The 26,125-nt window shown below is 44.5% G+C and overlaps 1 protein-coding gene across 1 annotated transcript in view; it reads left to right on the forward strand.

Annotated features, from left to right (window-relative positions):
* Nucleotides 1-21,335, forward strand: part of MAML2 (mastermind like transcriptional coactivator 2) — a 209,100-nt gene extending 187,765 nt beyond the window's left edge. Inside the window, exons 3-5 of the mRNA XM_085216326.1 lie at nucleotides 8,635-8,838; nucleotides 11,891-12,002; nucleotides 16,662-21,335. Coding sequence (XP_085072452.1) covers nucleotides 8,635-8,838; nucleotides 11,891-12,002; nucleotides 16,662-17,632 — 1,287 coding nt within the window. The 3' untranslated portion in view covers nucleotides 17,633-21,335. The remainder of the gene's footprint in view (nucleotides 1-8,634; nucleotides 8,839-11,890; nucleotides 12,003-16,661) is intronic.
* Nucleotides 21,336-26,125: the final 4,790 nt, after the last annotated feature.

The following is a 26,125-nucleotide window of genomic DNA, read 5'->3' on the forward strand; positions in this document are numbered from 1 at the left end:
GAGGTGACACAAATGTGTTTAGACTGGAATTAATGGGGAGGATGAGTCCAAGACCAGGAGAGACATGGAAGGAAACCTAGATATATGCCAATGGGAGAAGCTAAACTAGAGAGTAATGTGGAAATCAGGAGGAAGAACAACTACAATGATTTTCTATTGAACTTCGCATTAATGTTTATGATCAAGAAGAGAAACAGACTTTAGTGTCATTTTTAGAACTTCTCTGCAAACTGGGTGGTTATGTGTGAGCACATCTGTATAAGAGTGCCTCCTGTTACCCATTTCCCAACATCTCCTCTTACAAGACCCTGGTTTTGATTGCTTATGCCTTTTCTGAGTGGGCTGAAATTTTCTGTGCTCTGTATCATCTTCAGGCTAGCTATTTTTGGGGAATGACAATAAACACTTGGCAATGAGACAAGAACATCTAGATGAATAAGGTATGCATATCCACAGACAGTATATACCCACATTAAAGATACAGACAGATGATCACAAGTGTTTCATTCAGTCAGTTTAGGAAGTTCTCACTGCCTTAACTGGAAGGTACCACTCCTTAATGGAGAGCTTGCAAGCATGAACGTACCTCATCCTGGAGCATCGGGCAGAACCAGCTCCTGCTTTAGCTGGAAGAGTAGCATCTTCAACCTCTCTAATTTGGTTTCTTGCAATTGTGGGATGATAAGGCAAAGGGCTTGGATTGCCACGATATGGTTATTGCTGTAGACTGTAAACGATGATGCCAAGGTAGAGCAAATCAGCATGTCTCTGATCTTGCTAAAAACCTGATAGTATTCATTATTTATGTTTATTGGCATACTTATTTCATTGTTAAGTTAGAACAGAGAGCTCCCCATAGACCTCCAGGGTGCGTTTGCAGAGTCTCATTGCTGGTACCTGCCTGAACCAGAAGGTGTAACCTGACGTCATGCTGAGCCAAGAGTGTCACTGTGTCCTCATGGCCAATGGAGACCTGGGGGCAACTTGTGGCCCTGTCGAAGTCAGTTAGAGTTTTGCCATCAGCTCTGATGGAGCCAACATTCCTGTGCTGACATTTCAAAACCACCTCCTCTGCTGAATTTTCAACACGTGCATGTTATTTTCATTACAAATAAGTAGCATATTTCTAAGATGGAGACCTACATACGTACACTGTGTCCAAAGATTGCACTAAAAGTTCATCACGGTTAAACACAATTACATCAGGTAACTCGAAGTCTCTGGGAAAACTTCAGATGTGAGCAAGCCCGACTTAGGCCATTGTGGCTGCACACCCAGCGATCAAATGTCAGCTGGGAGTTTATGACTTCTGCAGAGCATACACATGCTCGGTGTTGGCCATGCTCAGGACTGGGGACAGGCGTCGGGCTGCATGCTTGGCTTTTGGGAACAACGTCTGCGTGTCCATCCGCGGGCCATGGTACAGCACAGACAGGAAACGTGCCAGACTGCCTCGGCGGGAGGCTGCCTCCAACACGTGCAGAAGGGAACAAGAAACTGCTTAATGATTAATCACTGTCAACCTTTGTTCTCGTTAAAGACTGGCTTGTTGGACAAGGCTGGTAATGAGGCTCTGTTCTGGGTCTGTTGCTATGTGGTTGTGCAAGAGCTGGAGCTGGTCCACGGTCCGTGCAAGACACAGCTCCCACTTTGCCCAATTTTAATGAGTTTGGGTGAAAATGTTGTTGTAAGAGTGCCTGCTAGTGGCTATAGGGCTGCAACTCTCCGGCAAGTGGCCTCCTCTTTCCTGGGGATTATGGCAAGGCAACACATAAATCACTGGCAGCTGAGAACCGGTTCACAGGGATCTTGGGGATGAGCAGCTCGCTTTTGGTGCTGAAAGGTAAAAAGCTGTAAAAGATTTCTAGGAAGAACTATGCAAATAACTATCTATGCGTAAAATTCCTTCTTCTGGCTTCTTACTGAAAGTGGAGATAGCCCCCTGTGTGATATCAGATCAGCCATTTTTATCTGCGAGATTGTGCACAGCATCATTTTTAATTATTTTTATCTGTAAACTTCTAAAATATTATAGTTCTACCTTTCCTGACAGATACTGAAGTTTTGCAGAATAAAATCATTGAGGCATCAAAAAAAAAACAAAAAAACCATCTCTCACTCTCATTCTCTTGCTGCTTCTTGGGACCCTGCAGGTATGCACTCAGCTTGTGCTGTGCCCCATGAAAGCATCCATCCTGCCCAGCTGTCCCAGCAAGAGTTGCAGCAGCTGGTTGTGCTGAAGGACACAGAATCACAGAATCATTAAGGTTGGAAAAGACCTCTATGCTCACCCAGTTCAATCATCAACCCACACCCACCATGCCCACACAGCACATCCCTCAGTGCCACATCTCCATGGTTCTTGAAGAGTCAAGACTGCACCACCTCCCTGGGCAGCCCGTGCCACCACCCTTGCTGAGAAATTTTTCCTGTTATCCAACCTGAACCTTTCCTGGTGCAACTTGAGGCCATCCCCTTTGCTTGTTGGGCATCTGCTGCAGGAGAGGTTTCCTTCCAAACCCATCGCTTGAAGGGTGAGCCCTGCCAGAGGCTGCAGAAATGTGGAGTGCACTCACTCTTGTCATGACCATTCCCAGCTCTGTAACATCTGCAGAGATGTGTCCACGTTTCCTCTTTGAGTTCCATTGCTTGATTTGTTGGAGGAGTGACACAGTGTTTACTTCTTTTCTCTGGTTGGACAAAGGCACAAGTATTTCTGGCAGTCAGCCTAGGCTTGTGAAATCACAAATGCTGGTGTCTGTGATTCCTTGTGCGTGTGCTTTGGAAATACGGCCCTGAAATATTTGTGCTGAGAACTCAGACTGTTCACAGGAGAAAAACACAGGAGATGGCCCCATGTGACCGAGCTTCTTATAAACATTCCAGAAAACTCCTGAATGGAAACATTTTGCACTCTTCTCCCAGCTCTGTCTCTAGGTAGTAGACACAGGAAAACAAGTCTCAGGATCTTGCAATTTTCAGGGTTTTTTTCAAGCGTTATTTCTTCTAATTTCATCTAACTGAGCTGCTCAAATATACCTATGAATGTGATCTTGCAAGAACCTATAAAACCCTCTCTGGTGGGGTATGAGGAGAAATTCAGCCTATAACAATATATTCTACGATTCACTTGAGATGCTTTTAGGTCGCTCTGTTCAACAAACTTAAAAAGTCATTTGCCAGTGCTTGAGTGTTCACACTCACTCTGCCAGGCATCTTGCTTAGGTGTGACTATAAGCATCTAAAATTAGGAGTGAAAGGGAATGTTCTATCGTCTAATTCAGGCTCCTAACTCAGTTGTCTAAATTAGGCACCTAGAGCCTAATTATACAGCCTAGTGCCTCTGTGTAGTAAAGGAGTTTGGAGAGAATCTGTTCTAAGCCTTTGGTTTTGGACCTGAACTCAGAGGAGATTCGCTTTTATGCTGTTAGTTCTTAAGATGCAAAAAGATGGAATGAGTCTAAGGTGCTCAGCAAAGTACTGTTTTACACCCCAGTTGGGCTGGGCGAGCAATAAGGGAAGGGAGGACTGGGCTGGCTGTGGTTCTGCATGGTCTGTGTTATTTCCAGCCCCGATACACAAATCACAACCTCAGCTGTTGCAAATGAGCATAACCCAGGAACTGCTCAGGGCTCTCGCAGGCGCAGAAAGCAGCCCTCTGCATTCCAGTCAGGAGTGGGAGTTATTCCTAAAAATAAGAAAACACTTTTGCTTTTTCAGTATCACTAAAGGAGCTCTCACTCTGCAGGCACCCTGCCACAGTCCTACTGCAGTTTCGTTTTCCTGTGAGCAGCAAGGTTAGTTACTAGGAAGCATTTTTTTCTCAAGAAGAGGGGAGATGCACTGGCACAGGCTGCCCAGGGAGGTGGTGCAGTCGCTGTCCCTGGAGGTGCTTAGGGCCTGTGGAGATGTGGCACTGAGGGACGTGATCAGCGGGCATGGCGGGGGTGGGCTGGCAGTTGGACTAAGTGAGCATAGAGGTCTTTTCCAACCTTAATGATTCTGTAATTCTCTGACTTTATGATCTCCACCGTGCTAACTCTGAACATCCCATTAAGCCAATTGCTTAAGTTACACTGAGTACGAATGGGGATGAAAGACACAGGTTGGTCACCAGATGAACACCAGCTCTGGCCTTGGAGAGCACTGGGGTAGCAGCTTCCAGTGAGCCTCTTCTGTCACTGAGTGAGCTTCAGTGAATATCTCTGAAGCCTTTCGCTTTTTTTCTTTTAATTCTCCTTCCTTTTTGACTGAAAATCTACAAGACCCAGGAGTCCGTCCTGCCACTTTAGTGCCAGCTCTCCTGGCTGAGAAGCCAGCAGCTTCTGCAGGCATTGTGGTTTAGCAGAAAATTGGCCAATTGTTTCTGTCCCACAGAACTATTCATCAACCCAAGGCATTTCAAGGAGCAGGAGGCAAAAGGTCTGCACACGCTTCTGTAACCAGTTGTCCCTATCAGCTCCTGAACAGTGAATTGCAGAAGACATTCAGGGGCTTCTGACAAGAAGAGAGGAAGGGTGAGGGCTGCAGGTTTCTCTGGTGGTAGAGGAGTCCTGCCAGTTCTTAACCATGCTGAAATCCCTCTCCAGCTGCACAGTGCTGTTACTGCTGCAGTATAAAAGCTGTGGTTGATCCCCAATTTTCCTCAGTGACTCTGCCTTTACTAGCTTTGTGGAGAAGACCAACATGAGTCAACCTCAACATCTGGAATAACTGCATAAGAAGCAACAGATTTGATACTCAGCCATACCCAAGCCCACCTGCCAGGTCTGCAGAATGAGGAGAAATAAATTGTGAGGAACAAACTCATTCCCTCAACCTGGGCAGGTAACGCCTGTCCAGGACACAGCCAGGATGGGACAGCCCAGCAGAGATGCTCTGCTCCATCTGCCTGTGTTCCTGACACAAATGGTTCCCTTGGGCCACCCACAGGGACAGAAGGACAGGCTTATTGCAATCTGCTTTGCAAAATGGGATTGGTGCTCCCAAGGTCTGCATGGCAACCATGCTGTCAAGCAAACAGGACAGGAGTCCAGATCTGAAGTTACTGCATAGAGTGACCCTGGGATGAAAAGAAGGGAAGGGAAGGGAAAGGAAGGGAAGAGAAGGGAAGGGAAGAGAAGATGAAGGGAAGATGAAGGGAGGGGAGAGGAGGGGATGGGAGGGAAGGGAAGGGAAGGGAAGGAGGGAAGGGAAGGGAAGGGAAGGGAAGGGAAGGGAAGGGAAGGGAAGGGAAGGGAAGGGAAGGGAAGGGAAGGGAAGGGAAGGGAAGGGAAGGGAAGGGAAGGGAAGGGAAGGGAAGGGAAGGGAAGGGAAGGGATAGGAGGGAAGGGGAGAAGAGGAGAGGAGGGAAAGGGAGGAGAGGAAGGAGAGGAGAGGAGAGGAGAGGAGAGGAGAGGAGAGGAGAGGAGAGGAGAGGAGAGGAGAGGAGAGGAGGGAGAGGAGAGGAGAGGAGAGGAGAGGAGAGGAGGGAGAGGAGAGGAGAGGAGAGGAGAGGAGGGGAGAAAAAAGGACAAGGAAAAGAGGAAAAGAAAAAGAAAAAAGAAGAAAAAGAAAAAGAAAAAGAAGATTTATTATTCTAACACATATGTAAGTTAGAAGCCAAAGCCTCTCTTTATGTGTATGAATACAAGTCAGTTGCAGCAGGGAAAGTGAAAAGCAAATCCGATCTTAAATGCTTTGATTTACTGCTGATCTAAACATTTGAGCATAATGTCCTTTGTGGTGCTGGCAAACAAAAGCCCGGCTGTGCTCCCAGCTCTGCGCCATCTCATCTCGCTGTCGCTGCTACTCTCCTGCAGCTCGTCGGTTCTGTATCTCCCTGTAACTTTGGTGAGAGATGTCACCAGTGGCAGTGAACAACTCCTGGTCCACAGGGATGTGAGCAAGGGGCAGAGAAGGACTTTAAGAAGGGTCCACAGCTCATCCCTGTGCTGCTGGAGCTGCTCAGCCTCCTCTGCTTCCGCCCATGGGAGCACGACTGGATGAGGAGCACAACGCGGCCTCATCGACTCACACTGACATTTCATGAGCAGCAGTGAAAGGACTGAATACATAAAAGCAAGCTGGCTCCGAGTCCTTGATTTATACTGTTTTCTCAGGGCCTTTTTGCCAAGCAGCAAGCGCATCGTGCCAATTGCTGTTACAGAAAAGCTTTCTTTGATAGGTAGCATGAATGGACGTTGCCCAGTTTATGTTAAACAAAGTCCCTCCCCACGGCACAGAGGGGCTGGCAGGGGATAAGGGAGAGAGAAAAGGTTGGTCTTTGTTGGACTGTTGTTGTTGTTGGTTTTGGGGTTGTTTTTTTTTAGACTGGACTATGAAAGCACATTTGGTGGAGCCTGCATTATCTGTGCAAAAACACAACAGATGAATTCTATTAATGGATATAACATGTGGCTGGGTTCAAGTTAGAGTGTCATTTGAATATAGAAGTCAAAGCCAATTTATTGTAACATATTTTTCTTTTCAAAATATTTTAAGAAAGACAAAAAAGTTTGCGCAACAACTTGGCAAGCAGGTCTGTTGAGAGGAGGTAGTTTCTATCTTGCAGCTAACATAAGGGCTGAAAAACGTGGCAGTGCTGAACAATCCCGGATTCCTTCTGGAACCAAAGGAAAGTGTGCGGGATATAATTGTGTAAGAGCCCAATAAATTTTCAAGGGTGGGTTTGTAACACTGCCCTGGGGGCTGCAGGTGGCTCCAGAAGAAAGTCACAGTTTTTATTTCATTAAAAGACATCAAAAACTTGTATCCAGCTAGCTCTGCACTCGTGTAGCCCCATCTAAAAGCCACAGAATTATTTTAAAATAGAAATAACTCCAACAATCATTCTGTTTCTTCCATGCCAGATGGTATAAAGATAAGTTGGATTAGTTTGCAGTATGCATGTTACTGTGTGTGAGAGGGTGCTTTTGTGTGCCGAGCAAAAGCTAAGATGAGGAAATGAGCTTTCAAAGTGATTGCCATCGGTGCCCTGTGCTCTGCAGGGCGTTGAAGGCAGCCCGGCCCATCCTTCTTTCACTGTTGTTTGGCCCTTCTTTCCCCGGATGCCATGGGAGGTCGTGGTCATGGAGCAGGGCTTCACCCTGGGACTACACCTCAGGACTGAGAAGTGCCACTCCATGGGGCATCACGCTGCCCTTGCCATGGATTTGCCCCACTGCTGTGTCAAAACACGCTGCTGGATATCAAGTCATACAGAATTCACCAGCTGGTTCCTATGGTGAATCGCAACAGAACAGAGTCAGAAAACTGATGTTTCTCATAACAGTTGTGACCTCTTCAGTCCTGTTTTCTTGCAGCTAAGGAGCACCTGACTATCGAGTGATCCAACATGGGCTGAATATTTTTGTGGGCTAACACATTTTTGTGTGCTGATTGAGAAAGTCCTTTTCCACATTTGGTGAAGATCCAAGTAGCAAATACTGGTGGAGCAAGTAGACGGAAAACATATTTCTGTCAACAGAAACCACGGTTAAAAGAAAATGAGCAACATATTCTCATCCCATGTCTGTTTTCATCCTGAATATACAGTCTGGACTTCCGAAGTACCTTGCTCATTGAGATGACCTTTTGTCAACCCTTCCACATAAAATCACAGAATCACAGAATCCTCAGAGTTGGAAGGGACCTTTCAAGGTCATCTAGTCCAACTCCCCTCCAATGAACAGGGATATGCACAGCTAAAACAGGTTGCCCAGGGCCTGATCCACATGAAGCTGCCCATGTGTCGAATATAAGGGAAAAACTTCTCTGAAAGAATGGTTGGGCAATGGAACAGGCTGCCCAAGGATGGTGGAGTCACCATCCCTGGAGGTGTTCAAGAAGGGTGGAGTACTTGGGGACATGGTTTAGAGGGTAATACTAGTGGCAAGTGGACAATTGGACTAGATGATCTTAGAGATCTTTTCCAACCTTAATGATGCTATGACTCTATGATATGGGGAAGAGGAAGCATACTGAGATTCATGGAAAAGACCGGGGAGATCCTAAAGCCCCCTTACAGGTCCAATCCACTACATATTTGTTTTATTAAGGAAGTCAATAAGTTCTAAGCCTATTTGTTTAATCTAGTGCTAATTGAGACAATCCGCAATCTCAGAGGCCGTTCTTGTGAGGGAGGTGAAAGGACAAAGGAAAATACCATCACTCATCCCACTACAAAGTTGCAGCTTGTGACTTCTGTATTTTCTAACAGTAAATATCAGTTGTAGCAATGAGTCTTCTCCAGCAATGAGTCTCTAAACAATTCTTGCTGCTGCTCACCAGGTGGTAGGAACCAGCAGATGAAGAGTTTGTTCCCTTGTGGTCAAACAGGCTGCCATGCAGCCCAATGGAAGTTTCCTGAAAGGTCTGCAGGACAGCTCAGTTACTTCTGTTAATGTTTCCCAGGCTCCTGGTACAACATCAAGGTTTTCCACTGGAACCACCTGGCAAGTTTTCATAGTCTTCCATGAGCGATAAAGTTACCCCATCCCTTACTTATTTTGTCAAAGCTTTGTATCAATCACTTGTACTGAGAGCCTGTGGACTGTCCCCTGCACTTGAGCAAATTGCATAAAAGGGATTCTTTCATTTTCTTGTTGCTTCTTATTATTTTCATCCTTCATGAGCCATTTTTTTCTGTTTCAGGATCAACATTCTGTGGTAGGTCAGGGAGCTGGCCCCACTCCAAACTCCAGTTCTTGCTCAAATCCAAACACTGGAAGTGGCTACATGAACTCATCCCAGCAATCAATGTTGAATCAGCAACTGATGGAAAAGAAGCAGGCTCTGCAACGGCAAATGATGGAGCAAAAACAACTCCTCCTACAGCAGCAGATGTTGGCAGAAGCTGTAAGCTTTCCAGTTCCTTATTTTAAGGGGAAAAGATTTTTATGGAAATAATAGAAAAGAAAGCTAAGACAGAGAAGAAAGTACCCAAGACTGAGGTCTTTTGGGCAAAGCCTAGGCCTTCTAGAGTGTACCTCATATTTCTCAGCACTTCAGTATGCCCTTTCAAAATGACTCAGTTTATATGAAACAACTGAAGTATCAAAGCTACTGTAGCTTTGTTATAAGAACTAAGGATATGCTTAATCCCAGGCATATGAATATTTTCAGTGATTTTCCCTGTAAGATAAGCTAAGGTGCACTGCTGCACTACCTTGACTCTAGAGAAAATCTGACTTCCAGGCTTGGCAAACTAGGCAGCATGGTATAAAGGGCCTACGTGTAAGCAGGGATTGGGTACACTGACAGTAGTGTTCAAAACAAATCTGTGTGCTTGCCTGGGATTGCCCATGAATTCTTCTTTCTCCATTTTTCTCTGTACATTTCCAGATAATTGTAGCCAGTTCTTCTCTCTCCCTTGTTAACTGAAGCAAGGGAGATATATGTGGTATTGATGGAAGTGACAGACCCCAGAAGCCACTAGTTTTGTTCTGCTAAAGCAGCATTGCCATTGATACCACATCCAACCTGCTGAAGGTGCTGGACGAGCATGGCCAATGCAAAGGGGCATCCCAGCTGCCCCAGGTCAGGGTGATACCAGAACCCCACTCTATGGCTTACGTACCTCAGGAGAGCCTACAGGGCGCACCCATTCATGTTGGCATGGCATTTTGAATCCAAAATTTTCCCTTCTATATAAAAACAAATTCAGAAAAACTGGCGTGTTTAGTGAATGCCACGGAAGAGCACAGAAATGGAAAAACATCCATAGCTTGCTGTGGGTATTTTCAAAAAAAAAAAAAAAAAAAATCCATATTTTTATAGATGTCTCTTTGTTTACAAACGTGTGAATGTTCTAAAAATACAAACTAAAAAGACATGAGTTTGAAATTCAATTGTCATTTCATTGTCCTGTAAAGGAAATAACTGTTAGCTTTTTAATTTATGCAGAAGAGAACTGAAGTGTCCACTCAGATCTGTGCTGCAGTTTTCTGAATTTTTATCGGAACAAAAAGTTAATTGCTGACATAGTTCTTCTGAAAAATAAGTAAAAGCTAAACAGAAATTAAAATAACTCTACAGAATGAGATTTTTGATCAGCTTTCATTTGTTTTGTATTGTGGACATGGCAATACGCACAAGGCCTAGCTGCATTTTTTGCTGGAATTGCCTGCAGGTTAACTCGCCTTTTTCTTACAAGGCTGACTGGCATACTGAAATGAGCTTTATAAATCTCACTTTTAGAATGCATTAAGAAAATGCCTAAATACTACAAGAAAGGCTTTTCTCCCAGCATTTCTGAGTGCCTCTTACAGCAGAAAAAAAAAGGATTTGTCATGAGAAAGTCAACTTGTGTGCTGTTTCAGGTAGAAGAGCCCTGACTAAATCTGACTGGCTTCAGACACACACCAGGCCTGGTCCTCTCATACAGTGATGAGCTGGTTTGCTGTCTGAGCAGATCCAAGCTCCTTAAGACAAATTTGCAACTGGGCCACTGGATGCCCTTGGTCACTGCCCAGAAATGGCTTTTCCCTTCATGCCCAGTGGAGAGCACAGGGAGCCTTTTATATGATTTCCCATACTTTTTGGATGAAAATTGACATGGATTAGCCAGCCTCAAGCCTGCAAGTACGAAGCTCAGGTGCATTGGTGAGCATGTTGTGGAGAAGAGAGACCTGCCAGTAGGACTGACTCCATGTACACCAGCAATGACTTACTCAAGACTAAGGTGGTCAAAGCCACATTTTCATGCCACGAAGCCACATATCTCAGAATCATAAAGTTGTTAAAGTTGGAAAGGACCTCTGGGTCCATGTGGCCCAACCCCTGCTCCAGCAGGGACACCCAGAGCAGGGTGCCCAGGGTCACATCCAGGCAGCTTTGGGAGATCTCCAAGGAGGAAATCCCATAGCCTCTGGGCAGCCTGTGTCACTTCTCCGTCACGTACAGCACAGAGATGCTTCTGGTGGTCCGAGGGAACCTCCTGTGTTCCAGTTTGTGCCCATTGCCTCCTGTCCTGGCACTGGGCACCACTGACAAGATTCTGTCTCCATCCCCTTTGCACCCACTCCTCAGGTACTTATGGACATTAATGAGATCCCCTTGAGCCTCCTCATCTCCAGTCTGAACGGTCCCAACTCTCTCAGCTTCTCCTCACAGGAGACGTACTCCAGTTCCTTCACCATCTTGGTGGCCCCCTGTTGGTGGCCAGTAAGTCCATGTGTGTCTTTACTGAGGAGCCCAGAGTTGGATACAGTGCTCCAAGCCTCACCAAGAAGTTGCAGGGCAGGAACACTCTGGAGACGCCAAATAACAGAATCAGTGTCCAGTAACAGGTCAGCTTCACTGTGTGTTGATGCTGATGAGAGATTTGCAGCTGACTCCAGCATCTGCACTTAGCAAGTCTTTATGAGGACAAGGCAATTAGATTTCAATTCAAGGACATGGATTTCTATCTTCCTTTCACTAGATATGTGTCCCTTCAGGACCAAAATAAAAAAGCTGCCCTACTACATTGTTTTTTCAGCTTTCTTTCCTCACTCTCCTTTCCCCAGTGCTTGCAGTCCTAGAGTAAGTAAGACAGTGTCATGTACATGTACAGGGAAACACAGGGCAGTGGTGAGTGGTATCAACAACCATCCCACTACAGTCTTTGCAAAGCCTTGGCCACATCTCCTGATTGTATCTATGATGAGAAGAAACAGGAGGGGGACAAAGCAATGGATCTTGTTTATTTTTGTGGCAACTCCTCCAGTGTAGGAGGAATGAAGGAGATAGATAGGACAAAGCATGTCTAATGGCAAGCTGAAATCCTCTCTGCCAGTAGTGCACATTCACCCAGGTCAGCATGGGTGAAATGTGCTGAGAAATGTTGACAAAGCCAAGGGGCAGGTGTGGACCTTGCAGGTCTACACCCTTCTTGCTAAATTAACAAAATTCTACTCTCATCCTCTAGGAGAAAATCACTCCACAAGATCAGCTGAACAGACACTTGACACGACCACCACCGGATTATAAAGACCAAAGAAGGAATGTGGTCAACATGCAACAAGCAAACCAGTATCCTGGTAAGTGTCCATGTACTAAAAGAAATTTTTTCCTCCAGAAAAGCCAGGGATGCGCTGATAACAAGGGCCTGATTTTTTGGGTACCTCTCCCTTCAGCACTGCTTGGAGAAAACATGCACTGAAATACCTGATACAGAGGTGTCTTCATGAATGTGCAGCCTTGCTCTGTCCAGAAATCTCTCTTCTGGTACTTCTTGCTTCAGAGATTGAGACTAGAAACATTTTTCCCTTCAAACAGAAGCTTATTTACAACATAAAAAGACTCTTACACTGATTCTTGAGTATTACATATGATGCTACCATGGGCACCAGAGCTGCCATTTGAGCTTTTAGTCCATTTTTTATATGCCTCAGTGCTTTACTACAACAGCATTTCAACAAATCAGCCTAGCAGTGCGATAAAAGTCCCAGTGTTCAGCTGCAACTGCCTAGAGTAGACAAGTTCTTTGTTTCAGATCCTGAGCCTTCTCCTCCTTGGAGAGCCTGGGTTGGGAACACAGAACTGCTGGGCTTCCATGCCATTTGTATCACTGGTTGGCTGTGGGCTGCTAAGGAAAAGGTGCTGTGGAGAGAGAGGAGGTCGGAGGGAGTGCAGCAGGTAGGATCAAGGATGTTCTTTATCCTGCAGTGTTTGTGCATTTAAGTATAAAGCAATCATTACCTTCCAGTGATCTCTGTATGCAATACACTGAAAAGAAAAAAAAACAAAAAGATGTTTTAGTTTTTTTCCTTAACTGTTGGCTCTGCAAATTCAGTAGAGATATCACAGAATCACAGAATTGTAGGTGTTGGAAGGGACTTCCAGAGATCATTGAGTCCAACCCCCTGCAAAGCAGGCACCCTACAGCAGGCTGCACAGGTAGGTGTCCATGAGGGTCTTGAATATCTCCAGAGAAGGAGAATCCATAACCTCCCTGGGCAGAATCCACAACTTCTCTGGGCAGATATGAGCCTTTCATCCCTACCTATCCTTTGTAGCAGAACTTCTTCTGAACGCAGAACTTTCTCCATCTTTAATGGATTCCCAAGTGCAGCTCCTTTGCCACCCTCTGCCCAAGCTGCTGACACAACACCAACATGGAGATGTTCATGCACTGCTTTGCTGTTTGCAAGTCTCAGCAGTGCCAAACTTGCTGCATTCTACAACCTGCTGCTTTTTAACAAGTGAGCATTTCCTGTCTTCAGTAACTTTGCACAAGCATCACTGGTGCCCACGGCGGGGGCAGTGCCACAGGGCCCTCTTTGCTGGCTGGGTACTTCCTGTGCTGTTACAACAAATGCTTTGACTATGCTGGCAGCTTTGTTAAGGAATCCTGTGTGTTGCTTAAAGACTCATTCCTGGAATCAAATAATTGACTGAGATTCTTGGCTTACACTTGTAAACAACACATCTCTAGCCTGAAAGAGAACATGGAAATGGCTGCAGCCACGTCTGCGAAAGGCTCCAAAACAAGTAGGTCGCCATTGTTATGTGGTTCTCTTTGTTTGAAATCTGATGGACTCCTTGCCAGGCCTTGTGGCATTTGGAGACGCACCTCCTGGGTTTGCAACATATGAGATTGGCAGCACTTGCCCATACAAATCTCCCCACTGAGGAACACCAGGGAGGAGAGCAACATTTTGGGTGAGCCTGGGAGAAAGGGCTGTGGTAGGAGTTCACCACACAGCTACCAGATGGAGTGGTTAGGAAACTTTTGCATAAGGCAGCAACACAGGGAATCTGCTCCCTGTTTTTCTGGGAAGAGCTTTGCTCAGGTCAGGGAGAAAAAAAAAAAAACAACCACAAAGTTAACTGAAAATCCGTAAAGGAGACATGGAGACATGTAGTGAAGTATTTTATTCCTCTGTGCTTTTCTCTCCAGTGCTTTGTCACAGCAATAAGCCCCTGACACCAGCAGGTGAATGGGGCAGTGAGGGCGTTTCGAACCTCTGCTGCCTGGGGTGTCCAGCTGCTGTGTGCAGCACTGCTTGAGGAGAAATGTCTTCCCATCTGGAAGAAATCAGGATGGAAAATATTCGTGTTAAAAATAAAAGGATAAAAATAGCAATACAAAAAAAAAAAGAGAAACTTTGTCTTTTGCGCAACATGTACAACCCATGTCCTGAGCTCATGCTCCTGAAAGTGCATGGCATTTACACAAGGAGCAGGATGCCAACCCTCAGGGCTCCCCACAGCTGGCAGGTCACCCCATAGGGCTTCATCCCACAGTGTGTGGGATGGTGCAGTGACCCCACCAACCCGTTTGCAGCTGCTTCAGTTTGACTGCAGAGAGAGGATTGCTCTCCCTCAGTGCTGTTCCAGGTCTTTGGAAATGTTTCCTGTGCCATTCCTCCACCTCACCAGCAGCTTAAGGAAGCGAAGTTGAGGGCCCCAATCTTTATTACCCCTACAAGAAGAAAACAATGTATAAAACCACCGGCAAAGCCAAAGACAGGCTAACTGTGATCTTTTCTGCATAGCACTGATTTTCTTCCTAGGAGCAGTGTAGCACATGGGAGAATCTGATGGTGGGCTTCTCAGGGCATCTCCTGTCCTGGGGCTGCCCAGCTCAGGGACTGAATCAAGATTTTAGATCACTGAATCATAGAATCATTTGAGTTGGAAGGAACCTTTAATGGTCACCTAGTCTAACTCCTCTGCAATGAATAGGGACATCTACAGTTAGATCAGTCTCCTTGCACTGTTTTGTAAGTAAGCATCTCCTACTTGGAGCCAGTTTGTGAAGAACTCACCTTCCAGGATAAGGTGAGCTTCTCAGTCTAGGTGTCTGTTTATACTGGTTTGGATTAAGCGACTGGTTGTGGAGTCAAACTTGGTGTTAATAATGAGTTAGGAGGAGATTATTTACAAGTACTTATGTGAAAAAAGAATCCTTTGCATCCGTTGCAAAACAGCAATAGCGTATGTATAAAAATAATGCAGAAACAGCAGAAATATGTGATAATTCTTTTATTCTATTCCAGTTTCAGTGAACTGAACATCATTATGGTGAAATTTCAACAGGAACAGTATATTAAACAGCTGTTACTAAACATAGACTTTTTAAATATGTATGTGCATGATTTGTGTTCAAGAGTTCTACAAGAGTTGGATGAGAGGTTCTCCAAATTCTTAATGTCACCTTTATTTAGTCCTGAAACTGCAAGGAAGAAAACTAAAGCCATAACAAAAATTAAAAGAGTAACTAGGTAGTTGATGCCATAGTGACCTAATGTGGAGCCCAGCAAAAGTACCAGGGAGCCAATGTAGCCTATGTAATAAAGAATTTAAGAAGAGAATATAATTAATGTCAGGCAACATGGGTTTTTCATAAAAGGCATCTTTTCAAACTGTTTTTTTTTTTTGTTGTTGTTGTTGTTTTCAATGAAACCACAGCTTTGGTTGATAAAGGTAATAGTTGTTCAGGTAGTGTACTTTAAAGCATACAACTTGGTACTGCATATTTTGATTCAGAAACCAGAGTAATAAAAAATTAACATGGTACGCAAGGAAATGGCTAATAGGCCTCCAGATATCCCTGCAAACACAACTGAAAGGACACAGTCTGAGATGGTGCTGAAGAAGAAATAAAAAGCTTCTGGAGTTGTGCAAGAGCCATTAAATACTGTGGGTAGCTGTGATGTATAGTCTTGAAATCAGATGCTGAAAAATGGCAAGTTTTGAAAACAGCTGAAAGTGACTGAAGAACTGGAAAATATGGCACACATTGGGATACTGGAGAACACTTGCAGACACAGTCATGGTCTTTAAGCTCAGGTCAGGGAGAAAAAAAAAAAAACAACCACAAAGTTAACTGAAAATCCGTACAGGAGACATGGAGACATGTAGTGAAGTATTTTATTCCTCTGTGCTTTTCTCTCCAGTGCTGTGTCACAGCAATAAGCCCCTGACACCAGCAGGTGAATGGGGCAGTGAGTAAGATGGATTGATGATGGACCAACTGATAAAAATAATCAAACAGATCAATGCATAACAAAATTTGGGGATGAAGTCAAAGTTAGTCAAATTCAGCCTGGGTTTGTAGATGGTTTCAGCTATCTACATCTATGTCTATATCTAGAAAATGTTTGGTCTTCTTCAAACAGCCAATGGGACCTGGAATTAATTCAGTCCCTTGCACTGCATAAGCAATGGTCTCGTGCCTGCTTGGGACGCAGGAGCAAGCAGGTCACAGGACTGAGCAGCTCTCCTGGCATCTGCCTGGGGCAGAGGCTCTGTGCTGCAAGTGGATGAGATGCAGTCTTGGATGGGCAGGAGGAAAGGGAAATATGAATCTCACCTCACTTAAACAGGTTTTGTCCTGCATTTCTATCATTTCTATTAAATAAAAAAAAAAGGAAGAAAAAAGGCAGAAAAGTGTTCGTTCCTTCCCACTGGTTCTGTTTATCCCTCCTTATTCCAATATTTCTCTTCCAGCAAAAACCACTTCTGGCTCATCTGATGTCCTCTGAAAGGATGGAAAGACCACCAGTGGCTTCATATAAAGCAAACCACCTATTAACTGATAGGTATCTTTAAGGCTTCAAAGAAGTACACATAAATCCTATCAGAGCAAGATATCTTACTCAAGAAATTCGGGACTTTTAACCTGTTGGTATTTGAATGACACCATGCATCAACGCATTTATATTTTAACATGCATGTTTTCTCCTTTCCAGGTGGTTCGCCAGCTGTGAGCATAAACTCCTTATCAAACCCAATTTCAACACACAGCATCATGCCTCAGAGCTCCAGCCTCATGTCCACCCCTGCTGGGACCCGAATGCCTTCTGTTCCTGCTGCTCGGAGTATGGGCTGCTATGGGAGCCTTCCTTGCAACCAACCGAGCGCGTACAGCGTGACTTCAGGAATGAACCAAATGCAGCCACACAGAAACCAAAACCAAGTCCTGCCCAGTCAGAATAACCCCATGATGTCTCGACAGCAAACCATGACGCAAAGCAACAATGTAGCTGCTTTTGGGACTGGGTCGGTGGTCAGCTCACAGCAAGTAAGGCCAAGTTTGAATCACGGAGCCACAGGTATCCCCGTGCAAAGACCACCCAATGTGATGATCACAGCTACGGCCACTGCTCAGAACTGGGCCCCGCAAGAAGCTGCTGTGAAGCAGCAGGACGCACTGAAACCCGCCGGTGTCCGTTTCCCCACAGGCACTCCGTATTCGAACCAGTCTTTGCAACGCAACATGGGCAACCAGCATTTTCCTCAGCGTGCATTGGCACCTCCTAATCAATTAACAGCGGGAGTCCAAATGAGGCCTCCTCTGAACCAAATGCACCAGACTGTAAATGGACAATCTGCTGGTTCACTACGAGGTCTAAGTGTAAGACCTAACCAGCTAAGAGGACAGACTGTGCCTACCTTGAATCAGTCTGGAACAAGTATGACACCTCCGTCGTCTCTGCCTTCTACCAGTTTCACGTCTACCAACCAAAACTCCCGGGCTTACCAAGGAGGCGATCACGGTAGTGACCTCGCGTTTGACTTTCTGAACCAGCAGAGTGACAGTATAGGACCTGCGCTCAACAGTGATTCGGACTTCATAGATTCTTTACTGAAAACGGAACCTGGTAATGATGACTGGATGAAAGACATCAATCTTGATGAGATTTTGGGGAACCACTCATAAGTGACAGTGCCAAGGGTGAAACAGATGAAGAAGCAGTAAGGACGTTAGCTTTTTTCTTTAGATGCCAACAATCTGCTTTATTAACTTACACTCCAGTAACTGGGCTGTCCTTTAAAATACCACATAGGGCGACCACCTTGTTTGAAGAGTTGCTCTAGGAACAGCGGTGATGTCTCCCTGATCAAACGATAATGTAAACGGTAGTCATGGCTGTCAGAAAGGAGTGAGAATATGTGAAGGGTCTGTTCCTCACGCTGGTGCTCAGCACATTGCAAACTCATTAGTTCTTCTCGTGGGTGCTGTGTGGAAAAACACTTAGCTTCCCACACACTGAAGCACCAGAGAGTGATATGGGCTGTCATTTCTCTGAGTGTGAGTAGCAGCCCAAGTGGTCCAGAGATCTTCAGTCATTGACTTTGCAGCCCTTAACTACCTTGGGACTACTCAGCCCTGACAGGATCAGGCTTTGTGTAAATCTCATGGCGTTACAAAAACTGTTTACTTCTACATAGTACAGACTCACACTTGTGTTTCCAATGGTTTTGTTTCAAACCTATGTTTTGTACCACACAATGGGGTAAGTGGTCCCATCCAAGGAAAGGAGACAGATCGTGCAACAGACGTCAGCGTGTAACGTGGTGTGCTCTAGTTTTTGCTTTCTCTCTTTTGCCAACGCCTGCAGCCAGTATCAGAGGAGGCTGCCTTCTTGTCAGCAGCACATTTGGAGCATAGAGGGAGACACGATATGAACTATGCCAGAGCTCAGGAGCCTCCCATTGCCACCTTGCCCTACCCCAACAACACCAGTGACTTAATGGACAAATTAATTGAGAAAGGTGCTCACAGTTTGACCCTCATGGCCTACTTTCCCAGTCCAGCCTACAGGAGGGCAAATACATGATGTGGCTCAGTGAAGCCCAGCAAGTATCCCCATTTTCATCTTAGCCCAAGGCATAGGTCAGGTAATTCAGCCCAGTCCCAATCTATCAAACAGGTTCTTCCTTGCAGGAATTCTCTCTGTCTGGGAGAGACTACCATTTTGATTGCACAGTAATTTGGCTCTACTTTCCAAAGCTTACCTTTGGCATATGAGGAATTTTAAGAGGCCCAACAATGGTCCACGTCAACACAGCTTCTTTCAGCAGAGTACAAGGGTGCTGCCTCTGCAACCAGCATGCATACACATCTATTGTAACTACCTGGGTTACCTGCAGTATTCACTCAAACACATCTATACTTGTAAATTGAACAGTTTTGAAGAATATTTTTGGGCACTCAACTCAATCATCTGTTCTGTTTTTTTAGGATGGTTCAGCTAACGTTTCCTTGAGCAATGTCTGTATATCGATAGGAAATTAATTTGAGTCATAGCAAATTTGCAGCTACCATGCACTGAAGGCTAACAGAACAGAGTAGTAAGGATATGGGTTCCACATTGTTTGACTTCACTGCTAGAGAACAGTCTTGACCGTGTTAAATTTTCTCCTATAGGTTTGGCCAGTAAGAACACCAGAAGGAGGTCCCATGTCACAATAAAGTAGCTCTACTGTGAGTCTGGCAGGAGGATTCAGAAATGGGAACAGATCTTGCAGTTTAAATGAAAATGCTGTTCTTTAAAATGATGTGGCGAGACATGTTTCACAGCCTCCTCTGAATTAGTTAAAACTAGATGTGGCAAAGGAATACAATGCCTACGTTCACACGCCTCAGTGCCAAGAGGCACTGCTCTGCCCCATCAGTGCAAGTGCTTTATTCATCCTTGTTAGTGGCAGTGGGATGAGTAGACTATCTGACAGTAGCCTCTGCACTTATCTGACCTATTTCTCAAGTGAGGTTTTAATAAGGCTTTTCCAATTATTTCTCACTGTCATTTCACGCGGGCACAATTTTTCATGATGTTTCAAGAAGCATGGTCACACACACAAGTGACAGCACTTCCAAGAAAGGTGTAACATGGGCATTTGGTGAGACGTACCAGTTGAGGCAGGTGGTCCATGATGCTATTAATTCCCAGACACACTGTTCACGAGAGGGATGAGAAACCATGCTGGAGTGTCCCTTCTGCCCCACCTAGTGATCGCTGTACATCGCTGCCGTGCATACTGTGGTGGCTCAGCTGCCCAGAAAGTTCCATTTTATCCCCAGTTTTCATTGGGGTGCATGCAGTACTGATGTTTCCAAGTCTTTAAAAAGCTTTTCAGCTCAGGCCACTGGCATCCTATCTACTTTAGGAGTGATACAGATGCAGTCTAACAAATGCATCCCCTATATACTGTGCAAAACTAGAGTGAAATAGTAGCTAGGAGCTTAAAGTGTAAAGATCAGTACACAGGCACGCACACCATCTGTGAGCAGGTCAGCAGTGACCACCCAACCTCTTGTATGAGCAGACAACTCTGATTGCTAAAGCTGAGGCTGGGTTGGACTCATCACAAGCAATGAGCACTAAAGTCTGCTAACTTCAGCTGCACTCACATGCCATTGAGGAAACCACCTGTACTGAGACCAGATTGTTTTCCAGATCCTCAAATGATGTAAAATAATGCTCAGCTGAGGAGCTGGTCCCAAGTCTTCAATCTATCATCCAGTGCTGGATTCAATGCTGAGCTTTGTCCTGTTGGCCCCAGCCTGCAGTAGAGGAGACACTGGGCATCCCTGGGATCAAAATGTCATGCTGTCTTAAGTAAACCCAGCAAGGCAGAGGCCACAGCAGTCCTGTAAAGATACACCTGATGCATTTGAAATAGGAGCTGGCAAAGGACTTGCTACCAAAACTTGAATCCAGTGTCATTTCTTCAGAACACCTGTGTCCAAGCAGAATTAGTGTCTTTGTTTTCCTTTCTTTGCAATGGCTAAGTGCACTACCCTTAGAGTCTATTTTTCATCATCAACTGAGCACTCTTCGCAGTATTGGGTTGTAAATATAAAGAATTATTTGTTTTGTAAACTTTTGTAAAAAAAAAAAAACAAGAAAAAAACAAAAACAAAAAACAAAACCAAAAAGTAATAATATTTTGGTAGGAATAATAAAATCATATTATTTGGGTTATATTTATACATATGTGAAATAAATATACTATCAGAAAGTTGTATTTTATACAAAAAGACAACGGTTACCTTTTGTATTCTATATACAAAGTTTTGTATGATACGATTGTTTATTTTTATCTGCAGACTTCGGATTTTGGGGGAGGGCAGAATGGGATCGTGGTTAAATAGCTGGGCCTGACCCCAAGCTCACTGAAACCAATGGAGTCTTTCCATTGCCTTCACAGGGCTTTGAATCAAGCCTTTAAATCAACTTCAGGTATATTTGAAATCTGAAGCTCTCTGGAAACCTCAACATGAAAACATTCCAGGTTTCAATATTTTTTTTTTTCCCCAAAAAAGGCTTTTATTATTCTTGTTGTTGTTGTTGTAACTCTTGGGAGGCAGGTGGGACCCGTGTAACTGTCACGTCCTTGTTGCATGTACGTCTGCTTTATATTTTCCCCATATTATAAACCAGTGTTTCTCTATACAGACTGAAAAGAAAAGTTGCTGTACAGAAATGTTTGTGTTTATGCATTTTTACATGTGGCTGTATATACCTCTTAGTACTATGCAGTGACACTTATTTGACTCCATTTATTTTTCACCTAAACATGAATAGTATGTTTTTCAGTAGCTATCAAAACTCTGCCAAGTAAATCAATCAAAATTATCCCGAGTGTCTCTTTTCTTAACGTGAATTTTAAAATTAATGTCTGTTTAGTCAACGGCTCATTCATCTGAGTAAATTAAAATTACAGTTCTATTTTAGGAGGGGTGAGAAAAATGTGCATCTGGCAGCTTCTGGGAGCTCACTCTGCTTCTTTGCAAAAGAACTGGGATTTTTTTTCTCCTGATTGGAGCAATAGTTTCATGCCAGCAGGGGTTAACAAGTAACATGTGAGTATTTTTGCTCCTGAGGAATAGGTTGGTGTAGTCTTGCAGCACAGTGGTTTGCTTATATGCTTCTAAACCCTGCTGCAGCAATGAGCTTGCAAATATCTGTAAGCCCAGAGCGTTCATGCATGACATGATCCAACATTTTAATAAATCCCGTCAAGCTGTATACCGAGGATGTGCTATCTAATTTATGCATCACCTCAGAGAGAGCTGAAAAACAGCCATGAGGAAGTGATTTCTTGTTCCTTGACAGGCTTCCCTCATAAGCCAGGCTCCATCTCCAAGTGGAGGGCGGTAACACTGAGGGCTGCTGAAGTGGGCAGAGGAGGGATGCTGGCATTTCTCTTGTGCCCCACACTGCCCACACTGCCCACATCTCCCACAGCTCTCTTCTTGCTTCAGCATCTCCAGGTGGCAGCCCAGGACTCCCCTCTCACCCGGGAGTGGAAATCAGGGCACAATCTTACTCATCCGTGAGCACGCCTGAAATAGGTCACAAGAATCATGCCCTAAAGTGCCTCTTTGTCTACCCCAGCTGAAAAGGCAGTCAGACTGCCACTTCAGACACTTACCCTGAAGGCTCATCCGCTTGGATGAAAGCTCCCTAGAGACAGCAGCAGCAGCAGGACAGATGGAGGAAAGAAGTCTCCTATTTCCATTGGTGCCGGGTGGTTTCCAGCTGGCCAGGCTGCCCAGCATTCTGCTGATGCTCACTAGGCAGAAAGCACTTGTGCCTAGTCTAAGCCATAGCCAGGACAGAGCTGATGGGACTGGGGCTCTTGATTGGCTGAAAAAGCAGTATCTATAGTATTAAGGTGAAAAATAGCCAGGGGTGGGGGGCTTCCCAGGCTCTGGTAGTGCCTGAGTGTGACGGCCAGTCTGCCAAACACACCCGATATCTACCACCAAAACCATTCCCACTGTGGATGCAGGGTGTGATAACATGGACACAAGTCACCCTGCACTACATGTTCTCAGTGCCACAGAACATCCCCATTCCATATGCCTGGGGAAATGTGGTCAGGGACATCATGTGGGAGATACGGGTGGCAGGGAGTGTTTGCCCTGCCCAGCCAGATGCATGACAGCAGGATCTGCACCACATTTGGGTGAGGGCTGACCTTTCCCACTGCAGCAGAATCCCATGGAGACACACTACCACCTCAGTACAGAGCGCTGCTCTCTCCCACAGCAGCACAGAGGCCCCACAGCAACAGGAATGTGGGCAGGATCCTGCTGTAGTAAAAACTTACACCATGGGAAAAGCTGACATTACGTCAAATTTTAAATGAGGCTTTCTGGGTCGTGCAGGCCACCTTGACAGAGTTCCTTTGATAGGGTTTCAGATCATTTCCCAATGACAAATAAATGACATATAAAATTTCTTTTTCTTTTCCTTCCAACTCACAAGATCATTGCACACAAATTACTGTATTAAAAAGATTGCTTTTTCTGCAATGACTCAGCCACTTCTGCGCTGAAGAGCACGCACAGTTCCCGTTGAGCATGTGGTGATGTTTGCATTGCCACTGCATGATTAGAATCATGGAATCATTAGCTTGGTAAAGACCTTTAAGATCACCACGTCCAACCCATCACCACCATGGCCACTAACCACATCCTTGCAGGTTGGATCCTCTCCTTCTTCATCCTCAGAACCAATAGTGGGCTCCTGAAACTGCATGGCCAAAGGCTGAGGGGCTCTGCTGGCGTGTAAGCACAGCTGTCGCTCCTCAGACATGGCGTGCATTCCTTTGCATGGCTTGAGACAACAAAGATGTGCCATCTGTGGTTTTTGGAGGGCTGCCTGCAATGTTTTCACTCTGGTTGACTGGTCTGCCTTGTTCTACAGGCACAGTAACTGTTTTATTCTATGTGCCCACGAGCACTAGAAAAAATCCTGTGGTACTGTTCAGCTTTTGGGTGAAATGCTGAGGGTAGGGGCATCCACGAAGCTTCTGCTAAAGCTGGAAAAATCTAACCCTCAAAATCAATTTGAAAGAAGGATAAGGCTCCTCGTCATTGTGTTGGTCAATGAACAACACGTAAGGGCAGGATTTGCCCCTGATACAGTTATGTTGAGGTGACATGGCAAAAATAACACCAGGCGATGTATTCAAATTGCCTTTTGTGCTGATCTGGTCTCTAAATACAACAGGGAAGTTCAACTTCAGATGCAAAGCTATTCCAGCAGATAGATTCTGCTAAATTAGAGCCTAAAGAGCATTAAGACAATTATTACCCTATTATTTGAGAATCAGATTTGGAAAGCTCCTTCTCATAGGAACAGCCGATAGGGTTTGTTCCATACACTGATCTCATGGCAAAGGACAGGGTATACAGGCAAGTCAAGTTAATATGTGAACTTAATTCATATAAGAATGTAATTTCCATCCACGAAAAGCATCTTTCTCTAGGGAAGGCATATTTGAAGCATATTGGCTGCATCTCTTTAAATTTATTTCAGAAAGAATTTGGTAAATTTTCCAAAAGTGTAGATTTTAAAAAAGAAATGTGTTCGAATGCACCTGGCATATGACTCTGATTCATCAAACTTACCAGTAACTCTATGGTAGTGATGAATACCTAAGAACATATGCATTGGCCAAAACATCTCTCTGTGAATCTGCACATGAACTTTGCCAATGATGATTTATTCCTCTTCTGAGTTCCTCTTGCTCATAAGGTCCATGATTTTATCCTGTGTTACTCATTCTCTAGCAGGACTTCTACCTAGGACAACATTAGACCTCACATCACTACACTCTGTGCCAAATTATAGCTGAAGTAAAGAAACCTGCTGTACTTTATCCTGTGGCTTCTTCACTGTGACAGATAACCATGCCCAAAGAATGTGTATACCAGAGGGAATACATACATGTGTGATCCCAGAAGCCCTGTGTGATCAGAATTGCAGGGCTACGTGGCATCCTCCATGTCTGAGCAACAAATTAGCTGCATTCATAGCATAGGATTTCATACATAACACACTCCCCCAAAAAACAACTTTTCATTTAAGAAACAAATCCACTAATTAAAGCAATTTACCCATAATTACACTGCATCTTTATATTATAATGTGCCACAATGGTCTAATGGAACTAACCATAGCAAAAACATCATATGCTAATCTTATTAACTTTCCCTTCAACCCAAGCCCTAGGCCTTAGCCTAGTCTGTTTTACAATACAGTCTGCTAGATTCTTATATACAAATACCAACAGACCATCTGTTTATGCCAAGGAATTTAAAACCTTCCTGAAGAAAATGTCTGAAGTGTTTCAGAGAGTTATAAAGAGAAGCTTTCAAATGCTGACAAGACAGTGAAAAAAAAAGCAAATTGTTAAAAAAGAATAAAAAAAAATGCAATCCTAGAGTATGTTTCATGACCTCCTGTACTCCAGAAAAACCCCAGAAATCTCCTTTTGCTATACTATTCTTCTGAAGTTTCAGTAGTTGCCTGTTTTGGTTTTCCAACTTCTACTTTTTTTAAGGAAATTGTGTCTTTTTGATACACTTTGCTGGGCCTCCAAAACCTCTTGCTGTTAGATGAGTTTTAGCTTCCAGTAAGTAAGAGCAAGCAGGCAGAAGGAAGCAATGCAAATGATCAGAAGTCTAGAAAAGATAAGAACTGAGGTTGGAGAAGGATGAAGATTCTCCAAGTAGATGCATTGTTGCTGGCAGGGGAAAAGAGCTATACATTTCTATATTGATTTCAACAGTCCAAGAAATAATGGATTCAGAACAGCCACCAGGTGAAAGTTTTTAACATGAAGGATAATGCTAGGATGATCTAGGTGAGGGGAGTATGGAGTCTGAAGTCTTTAGGGCTTGGTTAAGCATCTGTCAGAAATGATACTGAGATGAGTTACCTTGTCTTTGGGCAGTTGTGTGGACTTAATGTCTTATTGGATCCTCACAGAAAGACAGTAAATCTGTGGAAAACAAGTGGGAAGTTTTCACATGGAGGAAGAAAAGGAAAAGAATCAGTAAAGGTAGTTTTATGGGGCACAGGTCAACTAATACTCACAAATTCATATAAGCATCATCCTCCAACCCTACAATGCAACTATTTGAATCTCTCTGCTCCCATACCATAGGAACACTGAGGAGGCCTGAGAAAGATTTGTCCCAACAGTCTTGCCTGCACCTTCAGGCTTTCTCCTGAGGGGTGAAGTTAAGGAAATCTTCCATTTGAGCTCCCTTCCCGTTGAGAAAGGTTTTTATTCGATGCTTGCCCTTTTGTGCTAAAGTTACCAAAGCACACTGGCTAATCGGTGGAATGATCAGGTCATCGAGATACCCAAATACAGCCCTGAGCATGTCTAAGTTGATGTCTTTGTTCGCATCACAAAACAAAACAAGAGTCGTTTGTGTGTGGATTAGATATCTGCAATTCAATCCAGATGATCTCTTTCTTACGGAAAGAAAATCCCTCTTTATACCACCCAGAAAGACAGCCATCGTGGGATGAAGCATCGCGGGTTTCTGTTCCACCCCAGTTGAAACTGCAGACTTTAAAGGCAGAGACAGAAGAAGACGTACAGATGATGGAGTCAGGCT

Source organism: Meleagris gallopavo, chromosome 1 (genome assembly GCF_905368555.1).
Source record: "Meleagris gallopavo chromosome 1, MGAL_WU_HG_1.1, whole genome shotgun sequence".
Lineage (NCBI taxonomy): Eukaryota > Metazoa > Chordata > Aves > Galliformes > Phasianidae > Meleagris > Meleagris gallopavo.